Source organism: Lolium rigidum, chromosome 6, assembly GCF_022539505.1.
Source record: "Lolium rigidum isolate FL_2022 chromosome 6, APGP_CSIRO_Lrig_0.1, whole genome shotgun sequence".
NCBI lineage: Eukaryota > Viridiplantae > Streptophyta > Magnoliopsida > Poales > Poaceae > Lolium > Lolium rigidum.
Genome location: NC_061513.1, coordinates 73,639,052 through 73,653,972, shown reverse-complemented (window position 1 = coordinate 73,653,972; position 14,921 = coordinate 73,639,052). Strand labels below are relative to the sequence as shown.

The following is a 14,921-nucleotide window of genomic DNA, read 5'->3' as shown; positions in this document are numbered from 1 at the left end:
CGGATGATAACCTCGAAGGTGGACTTTTTAGGCATAGATGCGAGTTGGATGGCGGTCTATGTACTTTGTCGTAATGCCCAATTAAATCTCACTATACTCATCATAATATGTATGTGCATGGTCATGCTCTCTTTATTTGTCAATTGCCCAACTGTAATTTGTTCACCCAACATGCTGCTTGTCTTATGGGAGAGACACCTCTAGTGAACTGTGGACCCCGGTCCAATTCTCTTTACTTGAAATACAATCTACTGCAATACTTGTTCTACTGTTTTCTGCAAACAATCATCTTCCACACAATACGGTTAATCCTTTGTTACAGCAAGCCGGTGAGATTGACAACCTCAGCTGTTTCGTTGGGGCAAAGTACTTTGGTTGTGTTGTGCAGGTTCCACGTTGGCGCCGGAATCCCTGGTGTTGCGCCGCACTACATCTCGCCGCCATCAACCTTCAATGTGCTTCTTGACTCCTCCTGGTTCGATAAACCTTGGTTTCTTTCTGAGGGAAAACTTGCTGCTGTGCGCATCATACCTTCCTCTTGGGGTTGCCCAACGAACGTGTGAAATACACGCCATCAAGCCTTCACGGAATTCTTCTCACCTCGACGAGAACCCTAGTCGATTCGACTGTTAGCAAGAGCACCTATATAGGCCGTGTCTGCTAGCGGCGCGACTTAAACGAGGCACCCTAGATCGACATAAATATTAATAAGGGAATTATTATGTCGTAACATCTAGATCACACCATTGAAATAAATATGTAGAATAGACTACTTACGGATCCAGATCAAAATTCCATATCTACCTTAGCGGTAAGACTCCGCGTCGGTCACGCCGAAGCCCTTGTTCGATTCTTCCAAACCACAATTTTTACTTGTTCCTGACAAGTGGGTCACGCATGATATATAAAACTAATAACATTTAATAAAGTAACTTAGTAATATTTCGTCACCTCGATCTTTGATTTCGTCACCTATTAACAGACACGATGGAAGCCCTTCCCGCTTGGGTAATGGGTGACGATTTTTTCTTGACGAGAAATCATACCGTCAAGCATTACCTTAAATGCTTGACGAAAGATGAATTCGTCACCTATAAGAACACATCCATGACGGTATGCATTTTTGTCACCAGGGTTTTCGTCAACAAATCCCCCATCTCTTGTAGTGTCATATTGTTCCGCAATGCCCCGTACCCATTCTAGATGCATCAAATTTCTCCAATTGCCAATTCTTAATGAACTCTGATAGTTGTGGATAATAATCAAGGAGGTATACAAGCCTCACAACCTCAACAACCTCATGCAAAGCGACGTGGTGGATGGTAACCTCAACGACACCGCTCTTTACATGATTCACTTGGCGGTGACTCCCAAGGACCGCACACACATTCTCTCATGCAAAATCGCCAACGAAGCTTGGGATCACCTCACGAACCTCTTGTTGGAGAATGAGAGCATTCAAAGCTCAAAGTTTGATGAGGTCAACACCGTGGTTAATGGCTTTGTCATGAATGATGGGGAAACCGTGGAGGACATGTATTGACGCCTCACCACTCTCTCGTTGATGATGAGGGATCTTGGAGCTTCTCGTGCTAATGACAGGTGGGTCAAGAGGAAGTTTTACAACGTCCTCTTGCCCTATGAAGAGACAAGACTGAACTCCATTTGATCAATGTCAAATTTCTACAACATGACCTCCTTTGAAGTGCTAAGTGAGATCATTACCATGGACATTGCCAAGAAGAACACAGACGAGATTGTTGCTCATGCCCATGGTGCTAGCAATAACCTATATTGGGTTTCTACAACATAACCCAAGGCTAAGAGCAAGATCGCATGGTCTCCAGCTGGGGGATAAGCTACTGTTGAAGCAGCAACCGTACTCACAGACTTCTATGGTTAATTGACCATATCCTAAATTGCCGTACAAATACTTTGGCCCGTATTCAATGTTGGAAAAGATTGATCAGAACTTGAGACAATGCTGCATTCCCCTTCTTCACCAGACGGCGATCAAGAAACCACATGTCCGCATGGCTTGTAAGATACAATTTATACAAAACTTTTATAATTCTTATAAGTTATTTTTAGTATTTTACATTTTGTAAGTGTTAAATTTTGTGCCATTTAAATTTTATGTAGTTAACTACATATGTAGAAATGATGCTAAATATTAGTTGTAGTGTTCAGCGTTGTACATTTGTAATGAATATGATTGAAAGTAAAATCATATTTTGTAACATATATAGTCCCTCCTTCAATCATTTTTTATAATCCATAACCGATATATAGTATACATATTTATGGTATGGATCTCTCTAAACCATACGATATAATAAATTTCAGTCGCGGTTTCTAGTGTATGACTAGATATGCATTTTATATAAACTTATGGAGTATAACTATTGTCATGATAGACAAACAGACGAAACCGGGCGCCTCGGTCGCTCCCCGCGGGCGACCTGGGCGCTAACCGCATCCGTCGGGAACAGCTCCGCCCCCACCCTCCTCCCCCGCCGCCGCCGGAAAGCGTCGCCGGGCAAAGCCCATGCGGCGTGGGCGGCGGCGGGATCTCCCTTCCTCGCTCCTGAGGCGGGCTGCGCGGGGCAGCTTCGTCGACGGAGGCGCGGGCTGGCGCTGGCTTTGGCGCAGGGCGTCGTGGAGGTGGAGCTCCTGCTGCTGCGTCATGGACGTCCGCGCTCAAGCGAGCGTTGGTGCGGTTGAGGCCGATGGCCCTCAAGCGAGCGGCGTGGCGGGTCCGCCGTGCTCAAACGAGCAGGCGGCTTCAGATCCGTTGCCGGGGAAGCGACCTCGGGTTGCGGCGGCTGCGGCCGGCGGTGGTTGTGCGCGGCTCTGGCTCCGCGTGTAGTTGCGCAAGCGCGCTGGTGGCGCGGTGGAGGCGTCGGGGTTGCTGCAGGCAGGGCTGATCTAGGCCTCTGCGGGCCCATGGTGCGGTTCCTCGACGGCACGGCGGCGGGGGACCTGCTCTTCGACGGCTCCCGTCCCAATCTGGTGCTCCGGCAGTTGTTGGATGCGGAGGGAGGTGCTGATTTTGGCTGCTGCATCGGCTATGGAGTTTGGTGGTCGGCGGCAAGGTTTCATGCTCTGTTGGCAGCGCTCCTTCTACCGAGCTTCAAGTGGGCTCGATGGCAGAGATGGCATGCCAAGCGAAAGCTTTGCACCTGTTAGTAGGTGCCGATGACGATGGTGCCGATGGGAGCCGTGCTCCTTCTTGAAGGCGTCTTCGTGAGCTACATCTCCTGCCGTCACGAGTGTCAGGTGTTCTCCTGGTGAAAACCAAAGCTCCCCGGGAGTGGGCGACGGTGACATATATGCCGCTACCTTCTTGAAGGCGCCGCCTTTGGAGGCATCAACACTTGTGGTGTGGCATGTCTGCGTTAACTAGGCATGACTGCCTTGCGGCTGAAGATGGTGGACGCCGGGGCAGCGGCTCCGGACGGTGGATGGTGCGTCGAGGCGGCGGCCTCGAATGGCCTTGCAACTACGGGCATATGGGGTGTGGTCGTGATCTGCAAGGCAAGGGTGGCGTGCTTGTGCTACGTGGGTAGCGAGTCCGTCGGCCCGGTCGGCGCGATCAGATGGTCAGTCTGGCTGGCACGTCGGGGTGGCGGCCCCAGATCTTTTGGCGCGACGTCCGTGGTCTGCGGATGGTCGTCTAGTGTAGCATGGGCTACGAGGCGCCTAGTCCGTGCGGCGTTGCGGCTCGTAACCGAGCAGGGGAAGCCGGAGTGGTGGCTCCGGGCACGGATGTGTTTGTTTTGTGCAATGGTGGCTTTGTATCGTGTGGGCGACGAGGCTCTGTTGTTTGTGCGGTTTTCTGCCCCTTTTTCCTCAAAAACGGGGTCGTTTTGTATGGTTTTTTGGCCCGGTTTTCCTTATAAACTGGGTCAACCGGTCGTCTTGACCTTCTCCTCTATTGCGATGAATATAACAGTTCTCCTGTTGTTATTCAAAAAAAAAACTATTGTCATGATTCCTTATTGTTTTGTCATGGTCCAGTGTGTCTTGCTAGTCAGAATACGAAGCTCTAAAGTTGTATTATTTTCAGGTGGGGGATAAGCTACTGTTGAAGCAGCAACCGTACTCTCAGGATTGGCGTACAAATCCGCCCGTATTCAATGTTGGAAAGGATTGATCAAGTGGCATACAGATTGGAGCTCCCATCCTCTTCTGAGGTCCATAATGTCTTTCATGTTTCTCAAATCAAATAATACATGATTACTCTCCAGTGTCTGCCACTCTGCCAACAACAACAGAGGTTGACGGCCTTGACACTATACCAGAAAAGATTCTTGATCGCCGCCTAGTGAAGAAGGGGAATGCAGCATTGTCTCAAGTTCTGATCGAATGGACCAACCTGCCTGAAGATGCAGCTACGTGCGAAAATTGGGACGCGCTCAAGACTCGCTTTCCTGCTCTACTGTGTTGGGGCAAGCCAGTTCTCCTGGAGGGGAACCTGTCACGACTATCGGCGCGCCTTAGACGTGGAGTGCACTTCCAGATGACATCGTGCGGTCTGGAAGGCGCCAGCTGGACAGGGAATAGGTGTGTGTGTGCGGCTGTAGGCCAGCAGGTGTGGCGCGAGTCTATTTAATCGTGTGTAGTGGTTGTAATCAGTTTATGAAAAGAAATAGAAATAAAAGTTTGGAGACTCTTCCTCTCCCTCTCGTCCTCCACCTTCTTCTTTCTCCGCAAGAATCGGGTCGGGTCGAGTGAGCTCACTCCTCCGCTACCACGTCCCGTTGAGCAACCGCGGTCGCTCCATCCCTGTCGGCTCCGTGGCCGCACACGCGGGCGAATCGATTGATTCGCGCGAGAGAGATGCGTCGCCTCCTTTTTTTTTCTAGCCATGCCGATTCGGGTGGTGTGGGGTATTGTTTCGTGGGGTGATTGGTAGGGGCTTGTTTGATTCAAAGGAATTGAATGGTGTATAGGACTCTTGTAGGATTAACAGGGAGTGATGTTTTGGAACATGGGAGCATATGCTCCCTTTAGTTTAAAATGCACCTTACACACGTTTTGAATTTCAAAAAAATTGAAACGAAAAATTCGCACATATATGTTCACGTGCTACACGCTTACAAAGTTGTTTCATAAAAAATCGACTTGTCATGTGAGGTGTGTAAAAAAGACAAAACTTAGTGCTAGAAATAATGCTTTTTACAAGATAAAATTTCTCTTTTTTACATAGTCCACAAAAAATGTTGGTTTTTCTTGAAACTTGACGGACGCACATATATTATGAAGATGTACATGTAGAATTTTTTATCAAATTTTTTTGACACTTCGAAATAAGATTTTTTGGTATAGGGAGCATACGCACCCAGGAGCCGAATTGAATTTCTCAGGATTTTTTTCCTATAAATGTTGTTTGATTTATAGGATTGCAATTCTTTGAAATTTTTACAAAGGATTCATTTGCACTATATTTTGGAGTATAATTTCCCTTCACTCTAACCTCTTTTTATAATTCCTTTATTTTTCCTGTGCAATCAAACGATTGTAAGTGCTCGTGGATACAAAATCATGTATTTTCCTAATCCTATTGGATTGAAGAGGACATAAAATACTCGCCAAATGGAAGGGACTGGAAGGGAATTGGCAGGGGTGGGATCCCGGTAGGGGTTAACCGAAAATATTTTTCTGTGTTTCCCGGGATTAAACCCTGTCATGTCAGATCCCGCCTAACACATGCGATTACACGTAATCACTACCGAATGGGATTAAACGAACGAGACCTAAGGCAGGCTGTGTTGAAGATTTGGGAATATGATTGGCACAACATTGCACACGGATTCAGGCCCTCTAGGTGGAGGACTCTACTCTTGCTTGTCTGATCCTGTTTATGGTGTACTAGGAAAATTGCCCATGCGTTGCAACGGGGTGGAAAACCTTGTATCAACTTTTGCTTTAGAAATGTCGGCACAATCTAGCCCAAAATTTAATCCATCGGCATAGAATAATTTGAATATCCTCTCTATCTGCCAGTGTAAGAGAAGTCTGAAATTAACTCCAGTTTAAACAAATAAAGTGACAACCAAGTGCACACAAATTTCATAACTTTCCCACCTACATCAGTTTTATAAAATCTCAATTAACTACTTCTTTGAATTCAACAAACAAATGAGAAACGGGGCTACTGCTTTGAGGTAGTGAGACTGAATTCCAGCATAAAATTACCACTTATTACGATACTTATACATACGTAGTATGCCGTAATAAGTATGAAAAAAATACATAACAAATTCTGCAACAAAATAGAGATCCAAATTAAAACGGAAGTAACTATATAAAGGGAAAGCAACTGGTCCAAAGTTAATAAGAGGAAGTCACCATGACGCGCACTTTTGGCTCTCAGGTGCGCGCGCACCCTATATTGGAAACATATTAGAAATTTAGAAGAAAAAAAATGTTGTAAATTAAATTGGTAGGGAATGTATAGAGACATGCGTACGTCAAATCGGAAACTAAAATATTAAGTTACGTAGCCTTCATAAAAATAAAAAGATGTACTGTTCACAATATAGCAGTAAACATGTACTATTCACAATATAGCGAAAATCTATCTTCTCTTTTTTGTGTAGGTCAGAAAAATTCGAATTTTTTCTTGAAAATTTACACGAGTAAGTAGCATGATGACATGTACGTGTGTGAATTATTTCATTTTTTTGACACATTTAAATAGGGTATTCGAATATTTTTTCATATCAGGGTATGGTGCACCCGAGTGCACCATCGTATTTTCGGAAGTCACCATCCTTTTTCAACTGCATTACAAAAATCAAATCAATGTCACAGCGAACGTTGTGACGTTTAATGGACACAAGTTGATTTGATCACATGAAATTTGTAGTCTACTTATTTTTTTCAAAAGTAAAACTGCACCATCTCGCGGGTTTTCTACAGCAACGTGCAACAGTGGCCTGACCGCCTGGACAAAACTAATCATGAAACTGAATACCTGAATCATGTAACCTGATCATACAGCAGACTTTCGGAAAAAGAATCCCCCCGCAGATGTTTGGTGTCTCCACCAATCCCGACCTTGACCACATGTCGGTCTTCCCCTCCGGCAGTTCGTTCTTCTGATACGATCGAGACCAACGTAGCTACAACAGACGTTGCTGCAGCAGGTGGACGCCGCGTTGTCCACCGGCTCCATGGCAGCATGAGCGGCACCGTCTGGCGTCCTTTGAGCATCGATTCGGCGGGGGCCTTGTCGGGATTCTGAGGGGTCGGGAGGCTTCATCGCTGATCTGAACGTGCAGTAGCCCGAACTGCGGGAGCGGCGAGCTGGCGGAGAGGGTGACGAGACAGACATGGCGGCTTTACAGAAGAGCCGGCGGCACGACGCCGAGAAGAAAAACAAGATCGAGATGTTGACCGTGCCAGCCATGTCGAGGACCTCCAGAGACGGATGCCGTCTACGGTGCGGACGTTAAATCCTCGCACTCCGCATACATGTAGATCCTCGTGTTCCAAGGCCCGAGCCTTTACCTCCACGCCGTACTCCTACCGGCCCTCATCCCCACGGCCTCGACAAGCGCGATGGAACTCTGATCCCTCCTTGATGTTGCTTTCCATGGAGAGCCGCGCGGAGAAGCACCTCGATCGAGTCTCCAGGGATTTCACAGGAGGCGTAACTAATCGTGCTGAGCCTTGAGCCCTTGATTGGTTTTGGGCCTCGCGCTGTAGGTATTTAAAGTACAGGATCGATCTGGTTCTTCACGTGTACGTATCGATCTGAGTCCATAACAATGTCCTGTTCGTCTCTGAATCGGTGGAAATCCTTCGTCAGCAGGAACTCGTTGCGGGCTATAGGAGTTTCCATAAGAAAAATATAGAGATCGACCTAGACTCTTTATCGAGCGAAACCACATGGTACGACAGCGCCCCATGGATAAAGGGAACTAAACATTGAAACGTTTTTTAATATTTTTTGACTTACGGGTGGCAGTGGTGGGTAATTTAGCTCAATTTTAGGGGCAACAAAAGACGGACCAACAAGAAACCTTATTTTCTTTATTATTAGGTATAGATATGGGATGATTACGATGGAATCGCATCTATCCCATGGAGTTTTCGGCCTAGCTTTCTATAGGGTAGGGAGGGCAGGTTACATAATGGATAGTGGAACACTATCATAAGCTTTGATATGTCTAATCATGTCGTGGTTGATCCGTTACTGAAACGGGCAGTTTCATAGCATGGCAACGCTTATCATGAATACCCAGTACGAGGTTGTGTTGTTCTTCGCCCCAACTCTCGTTCCGATTAATTAAGAGAAACAAGAATGACACGAAATGCCATTTGTAGATGGGATCAAGCCTAATATGCAGAATCGGGAATGTCGGTGGAGGACTCTAGGGTGTCTTCAGTTTTCGATCTCAAACAGTGAAGTAGCGATTCTAGCCAAGTCGTGTACATCCTCGCAAGTTCTTCTTCTGGACCATCGTGTGCTTTGGGATTTTCACTAGCCTAATTGCGATGTAGGGTTAGGGATTAAACATTTGAGAGTACGACATCGGGGTAGTGGGGACTTTGGAGTGGTAAGTGAGGGAAGGGTTACCTTTACACATAAACTGGAAGTGGGAGCGGGTGTTAGGGTTTTTTAGGGGCCAAAACACCTATGGCACAACTTTATGGGATGTGGTTGCTCCTGGGACCCATAGTTGGCTAATCCGATGGTCTTTGATGTGGGCCAGACGTAAGCATGGGAACGAGAATAATGTTAAAAATTCAAAAAGAAGTTTAAATCTTAAAGAACTTCAAATCCAAAAAATGTTCAAATTTCAAAATGTACAAATCTAGAAAAGTTCAAAATAAAAAATGAAAAAAAATAAAAAAAAACTGTAAACAATAACCGTGGAAACACAAGAAAATGAAGGAAAACAAGAAAAAGCGAAAAAACCAGATAAACCCAAAGAAATCCAGAGGAAAACCCAATGCTTCCCTAAATGGGTTTGGCCAAGAGCTAACTGCCTCTGTGCGGCGTCCCAGTTATTCTCCGCAATAAGCGGAGAATAGGAATCGCCGTCTCCGTTCCCGTCATCCGACACTTTAATCGGTTGCATCCGCATGGGCTGCCCTCTGCATTAGAGGCACCAACTCCCGTGCCCCGATTTGATGATGGGTCGCCTCTGTCGCTGGCTCCATCCTCACCAGCTTCGCCGGATGTGCTAGCTTTGGCTCTTGGCTCGTCATCGCCCTCACTCCATGTTGTTGCAGCTTCACCCACGGACGACTCGGGGCCATCGCGGCCTCTCACTGCAGCCCCTCACACGATGGTTACTCGACAATGTAACGTTGTCTTTTGCCCGAAGACATACACATATGGCATTGTATCGTTACGATCCATATCTCCATTGTGCCTTTGGGCAGCGCCAACAACCCATCACGCCACCCTTTCCGAGCCAGCATATGGAGGATATCGATGGAAGATGAGTTCGATGCCCTTCAGCACAATCGGACATGCACACTGGTTCTGCACCCACATGGCACAAATATTGTGGGTAGTAAGTGGATATTCAACACCAAGTTTCCTCCTGATGGGCTCTTGATAATACGTAGATTTCAGTTCAATCTTAACTTTGTACATGACGGTTTAGATTGAGGGGGAGTATCAGTGGACTAGAACTTGTTAGCTCATGTATTAGGAAAGGATCGCATGTGATCCCTATATTTTACGCACAAATCATTTGTGATCTTGTTGCCTTGCCGTGTAAGTTTTTTTTTTGCGATTGAAAGGAGATAATATTAGGTCAGCAACATTACAGAAAGGTCCCAATAGAGAAAAAAATTTACATCCAAGCCCTTCTGAAAAGCAACCACGCCGGTGACACGGAGCTGTCGGTGGCGCGCCGCCGCTGCTGCTCCCCTTGACGCCTTGGAACGGGAGCTGTCCCCACGCGAGCGGGAAGTCGCCGAGCACCGGCCCCAAAGGACCAACACTGGAGGCCACCGTCGTCGTCGCACCAACCACCATCATCTTCTTCCACAGGAACTTCGGGAGCCAGATCCGCCGTCTCACGGACTCCAGCGAGGGGAGGACGCGCACGACAGCTCCGCGGAGCCGCGAGCACGACTGAGGTAGTAGATCCACAACAGAGCTCCTCGGAGCGCCGCCGTCAAAGGGGGAGACCACCACCTGCAAAATCCACTCATGCCGCGCCTCCACCTTCCCGACGCCGCTGGATGGAGCCCTAAGCCACCCTACACTATATACACATCGCGAATCGGGGTTCCCCCGTCCTCCCGCGGAGCGGCCGCCGGAGGGCGAGGGAACCGCCGAATCAGCGATGGCGAGGTGGATCGCCCGGGGGAGCTCACAAATCGCCCTTCGGTTACTGTAGACGGGGAAGGGGGGGACCAAGCAACACCTTGCCGTGTAAGTTGATGCACCATGTACCGATAGTTGTATAAGAGGTGAAGCCCCACGATGGGTTTTATACGTCAAAATATTATCGCTAACTCACATTTTGGAAATTATTTCTCATGTACCTCTAACATCTCTTTCAGGTTCCAAGAACTCACCAGAATCATCTACATCCGGAACGGGGAGGTCGAGGTCGAGTTATTCACAAAATTGTTAATTTTGTTCGTTATTTGTAATTCATACAAATTTTTGCATGTAAGAAGTAATAAAAGTGCTAACCGTGTAGGTGCACGGGTTAATGAATAATAACCTATAGTTTTTATACTTCAAGTGTTGCAACTTCAATTTTGTTAAAAACATCTTATATGGTATTTAGAACATGATTTTGCAGTAATAAGGGAACAAAGGTTGTACGTTTTGCTTCTACAAAATGACTAGCTTGGGACATAAATATGTTTGTAATAGGCTAATAGCTTTATTTAGAACCTTGCAATAATATAAAAGCAGTTTGTATTATTTCAAAGGTAGAGGCTAGGGCTACACTCCCATTTCGAAAGAATATCTTTATTTAGAACCGATCGAAAGCTTTGGACAATCCAATAAACTTTCAAGAAATGCATGAATCAAACACGTTCACACAACTAGACAGGAAAATAACATCACAACTGAATCTCTGGGATTATATGGTAGGTTGCGTTTAGTAGCAGATCGGGTAGTCAACGGGAGGCGGAGGAAGCAGATTCGGGGCTGGACCGTCGAGCACCTGGAACACCATGGCCAACCCCAACGGCAGGTGCGCATCCAAGTGACAGTGCATGAACCACATGCCTACAGAAAAAAAAAAATCATCGCGATATATAGGATCTCGGTCACTAACCAAATTAGCTTTGAGTCAATAGCAAGAAATAATCAATCTGTTTCGCGCGCTCACCTGGATTATTCGCCGTGAACCGTATGACGGTCCATCCGCCGCCCGGCACAACAACCGTATTGCGCACCAGCGGGTTCACGAGGTTGTACACGCTCTCCGCCATGGTCGGGTCGAAGCGCCCGAGCCCCTCCGCCAGCACGAAGAAGTTGAAGCCGTGCAGGTGGATCGGGTGGTTCTCCGTGCCGAGGACGCGGCTGTACGTTGTGCTCTGCAGCACCACCTCCACCACGTCGTTGTACGTGACGTTCTTCACGGACGTGGCCTTGGTGGCCATCGACACCGGCGGCGGGGAGGTCGGGAAGTCCTGGGAATAGATGCCCGGGAGAGCATCGTACATCGCCTCGAGGAGCGACGCGTTCTTGGGGAACTGGAAGGAGCGCCTGTTCATGGACGCCACGAGCGCGAACCCCTGGCACCTCGTCTGGTCCGGCGCGCATGGCCCCTGCTCCATCCCGAACTCCACCACCATGCTGTGGTTCACGGCTGTCGGCACGACCGAGTCGCCCGGCCGGACGAGGCCGGTGAGGGACCAGTAGAAGGTGCCCGCGGTGACCACGTCCGTGTGGGCCGGCATGGCTGGCATGGAAGCGGCGGTATCGTTCGGTGCTCCCTCGTACTTGAAGATGCCCGTCGCGGTGCCGTTGTTGAAGGGGAACGAGACGGTCTTGCTCTCGAACACGGTGGCCGCCATGTAGTACAATCCCGGCGGCGCCGAGGTGTTCATGAGGGCATCCACCGTCTGCCCCGGCGCGATCACGATGACGTCCGTGTCGTAGGGGTCCGTGTAGCTCGCGTCCACGGCGACCACCGTGAAGTTGTGGCCGGCCACCTTGAAGAAGAGCTCGACATTGACTGCGGCGTTGATGATGCGGAGGAGGTAGGTCTCGTTGGACGCCACCTCGACCTCGTAGACACCGGCAGCTTGGCAGGGAGTCTGGTCCCCCGGCATGCCGTTGATGGTGAGCGCGTCGGAGATGGCCGGTCCGAGGCCGGTCATGTGCGCGTCGATCTCCACGTCGTTCACATTTTTGTTCCACCACTCGCCTGCCAAAGAATTACGCGCAAACATTCCATGGTAATTAGAAAACAAATTCTCTGGCCTTGTGAGTAATTACTAATTAGCAGCTTTGATGGTTAATTTGTTGAAAGCCACATATATACAGTACCAAATATTATCGGGATTTCGCCATAGGGTGCTGGGAACGGGTAGCCGGCGGTGCCGTTTCTGGGCTTTATGATGAGAGCGCCGTAGATGGTGGCTCGGAGGAGCGAGGAGTGGGCATGCCACCACAGGGTGCCCTCCTGGCCCGTGATGTTGAACTGGTATGTGAAATTGCCAGAAGGCTGGATGGGGCAGTCCGTTATCATGTGCGCCCCGTCGGCCCACCCACTGAGCAGCTGAAATATGCCATGCCTGCAGTTGACCAACGATATGTAATTGAGGTGGACACATACAAACGAAGGAGAAGACCGAAACAATGGCTGATCGTCGAGGAAGCGGAGGAAGCTTACCAGTGGACTGATAATGGGTACGGCGAATTGTTCACGACGTGGACGACCACCGCATCGCCTTCGCTGGCCTCGATGGTTGGTCCGGGTAACTGCTCGTTGGCCGTGTATATCGTGCTGTTGGTGCAGAACTGAGAGATGTTCATGCCGCCCACCTAAATTTACCAAGATGAAACATCCTCATGAGCATGTGTATATTAAAGCCATATATGGGAACTCAGTGAGTCTGTCAAACAAAAGCAATTCCTGGGTGCGAGAAATTTACATTGAAGGTGTGCTCCACGACCGCCGCGCTGGCCATCGCCGTGCAGAGAGCCAGCACGAGCGGCACGATCATGGCTGCCGCCGGCTCCATCTCCCGATCACCTGTGCAGCAACAAGATGAACAAGCAAACTACACAGTAATTAAGCCCCTGGCTTGGGTGTCTCTATAGATATGCAGTAGCTAGTAAGCTATACCGGTACTGAATGCGCTGATCGCAGGTAGAACTTCTCGTCCAATGAACAAGTCTCACGCGTGTCTAATGATCCAATTAGTCGCCCCTAGCGTGAGAGCTTGTGCTAATGATGTAACCAGACTTGGACGGCGACATATAATAGCCACCCGTAGCACCTCGTCGTCGCATGTACTGCTTAATCGATCCGCTAGCTTGCCGTCGTTTCCCTCTTGTTTTAAGTGGGGCTTGCACTTTCTCCTGAGTACGTACTTCACTACGAAACTCTACAGATCATTCACAGGAAACACCCGTTGCACACCCAGGGGTCAAGTCTTCGGCAGTAGCGGGCGATTTCAAGGCTCGAAAGTGTCCATCACAAGTTCACAACCCTATGGCCATTTGACCTTATCATGATGGTTTTTATTAAACAAATCCTGATCATTTCTAGTGTTGATGTTTCCCCAGGAAGTTGTATGGTTTGATTTAATTATAAAACACGCGAGGGCATCATTCTTCTTCCTTTTCTTTGCGTTGATAAAATTATCTTTCGTTGGCCATGGTTGTAATGGAAGTGCAATGCTAGAAATTGGGCAGGATTGGGTCACCCTTGTGATGAGAAGGACATACCTATTCTAGATTTCTACTCTACCACTATTACAATTGGGGACGCCGTTGTTGAAGTGTATAAGTAGATTGCCTAGCCCTTTCCATCAGTTCGGATTTTTGGTTGCGTTGGCTAGTGCAAGAAGCTTGACATGGTATTAGAGCTCAGGGTCTCGAGTTCGATTCCTCGCTTCTGCAATATTTTGGTCACACGTGAGGAGGGGTGTTGAGATGTATAAGTGGATTGCCTAGCCCTTTCCATAAGTTTGGACTTTTGGTTCAAGTGGCTAGTGCATGAACCTTAACATGGTATCAGAGCCCCAGGTCTCAAGTTCAAATCCTGGCTTTCACAATTTATTCTAAATTCCCCGCAGCCACGCCCGGCCTCTCGCTGCCTCTTTGCCTCTCTACACGTGTTGACTTGTCTTCTCGTCTTCCCGTCACACGTGAGAGGGAGTGTTGTGTTGAAGTGTATAAGTAGATTGGCTAGCCCTTTCCATCAGTTTGGACTTTTGGTTCAAGGCTAGTGCATGAACCTTAACAGCCTTAACTGCTATATTTGTTTGGCACACGGCACACCCAATGGTGGATTCATCATCTTCTTTGGCCCATAACTTTGGTCATTACAGAAGATTTTACACACTTGAAACTTTAAATTCTTCAGAAATAAATCACTCGTTGATATTAATAACTACACGCCTAAATAAAAATATTATTGATTGTTGGCTGCATTAATTTTTTGTTCATTGTAAAATGCAGCCACACTATTTTTTGAATGGAGGTGCCTCTTTTCATTAATTAGTGAGAATGAGAATTTTTAGAAGTACCAAATTAACCCAAATGCACGCACAAATTATATAATCTAGTGTTGTGACATGATGGAACTACAATGCATTCCCACTAAGATCTTCTCTTACGCCTCTTCCGTGATATTCATGGAGATTTTTTTATACAAAAGACAGTAGGAAAGACCCCTATTGCATTATTTTTCACTTATAAAAAAGATGGGGTATATCATGGCGTAAGATGAGGGGGGTGATGTTTT

At 47.7% G+C, this 14,921-nt stretch overlaps 1 protein-coding gene across 1 annotated transcript; it reads right to left on the bottom strand.

Annotated features, from left to right (window-relative positions):
* Positions 1–11,007: 11,007 nt before the first annotated feature.
* LOC124659087 (laccase-8-like) lies at positions 11,008–13,137 on the bottom strand. Its single transcript, XM_047197038.1, has 5 exons — positions 13,102–13,137; positions 12,840–12,991; positions 12,494–12,717; positions 11,328–12,371; positions 11,008–11,224 (listed from the first exon to the last, which is right to left on the bottom strand). The coding sequence occupies exons 1-5, from the start codon at positions 13,135–13,137 to the stop codon at positions 11,094–11,096; spliced, it is 1,587 nt and encodes a 528-aa protein (XP_047052994.1). The 3' UTR covers positions 11,008–11,093.
* Positions 13,138–14,921: the final 1,784 nt, after the last annotated feature.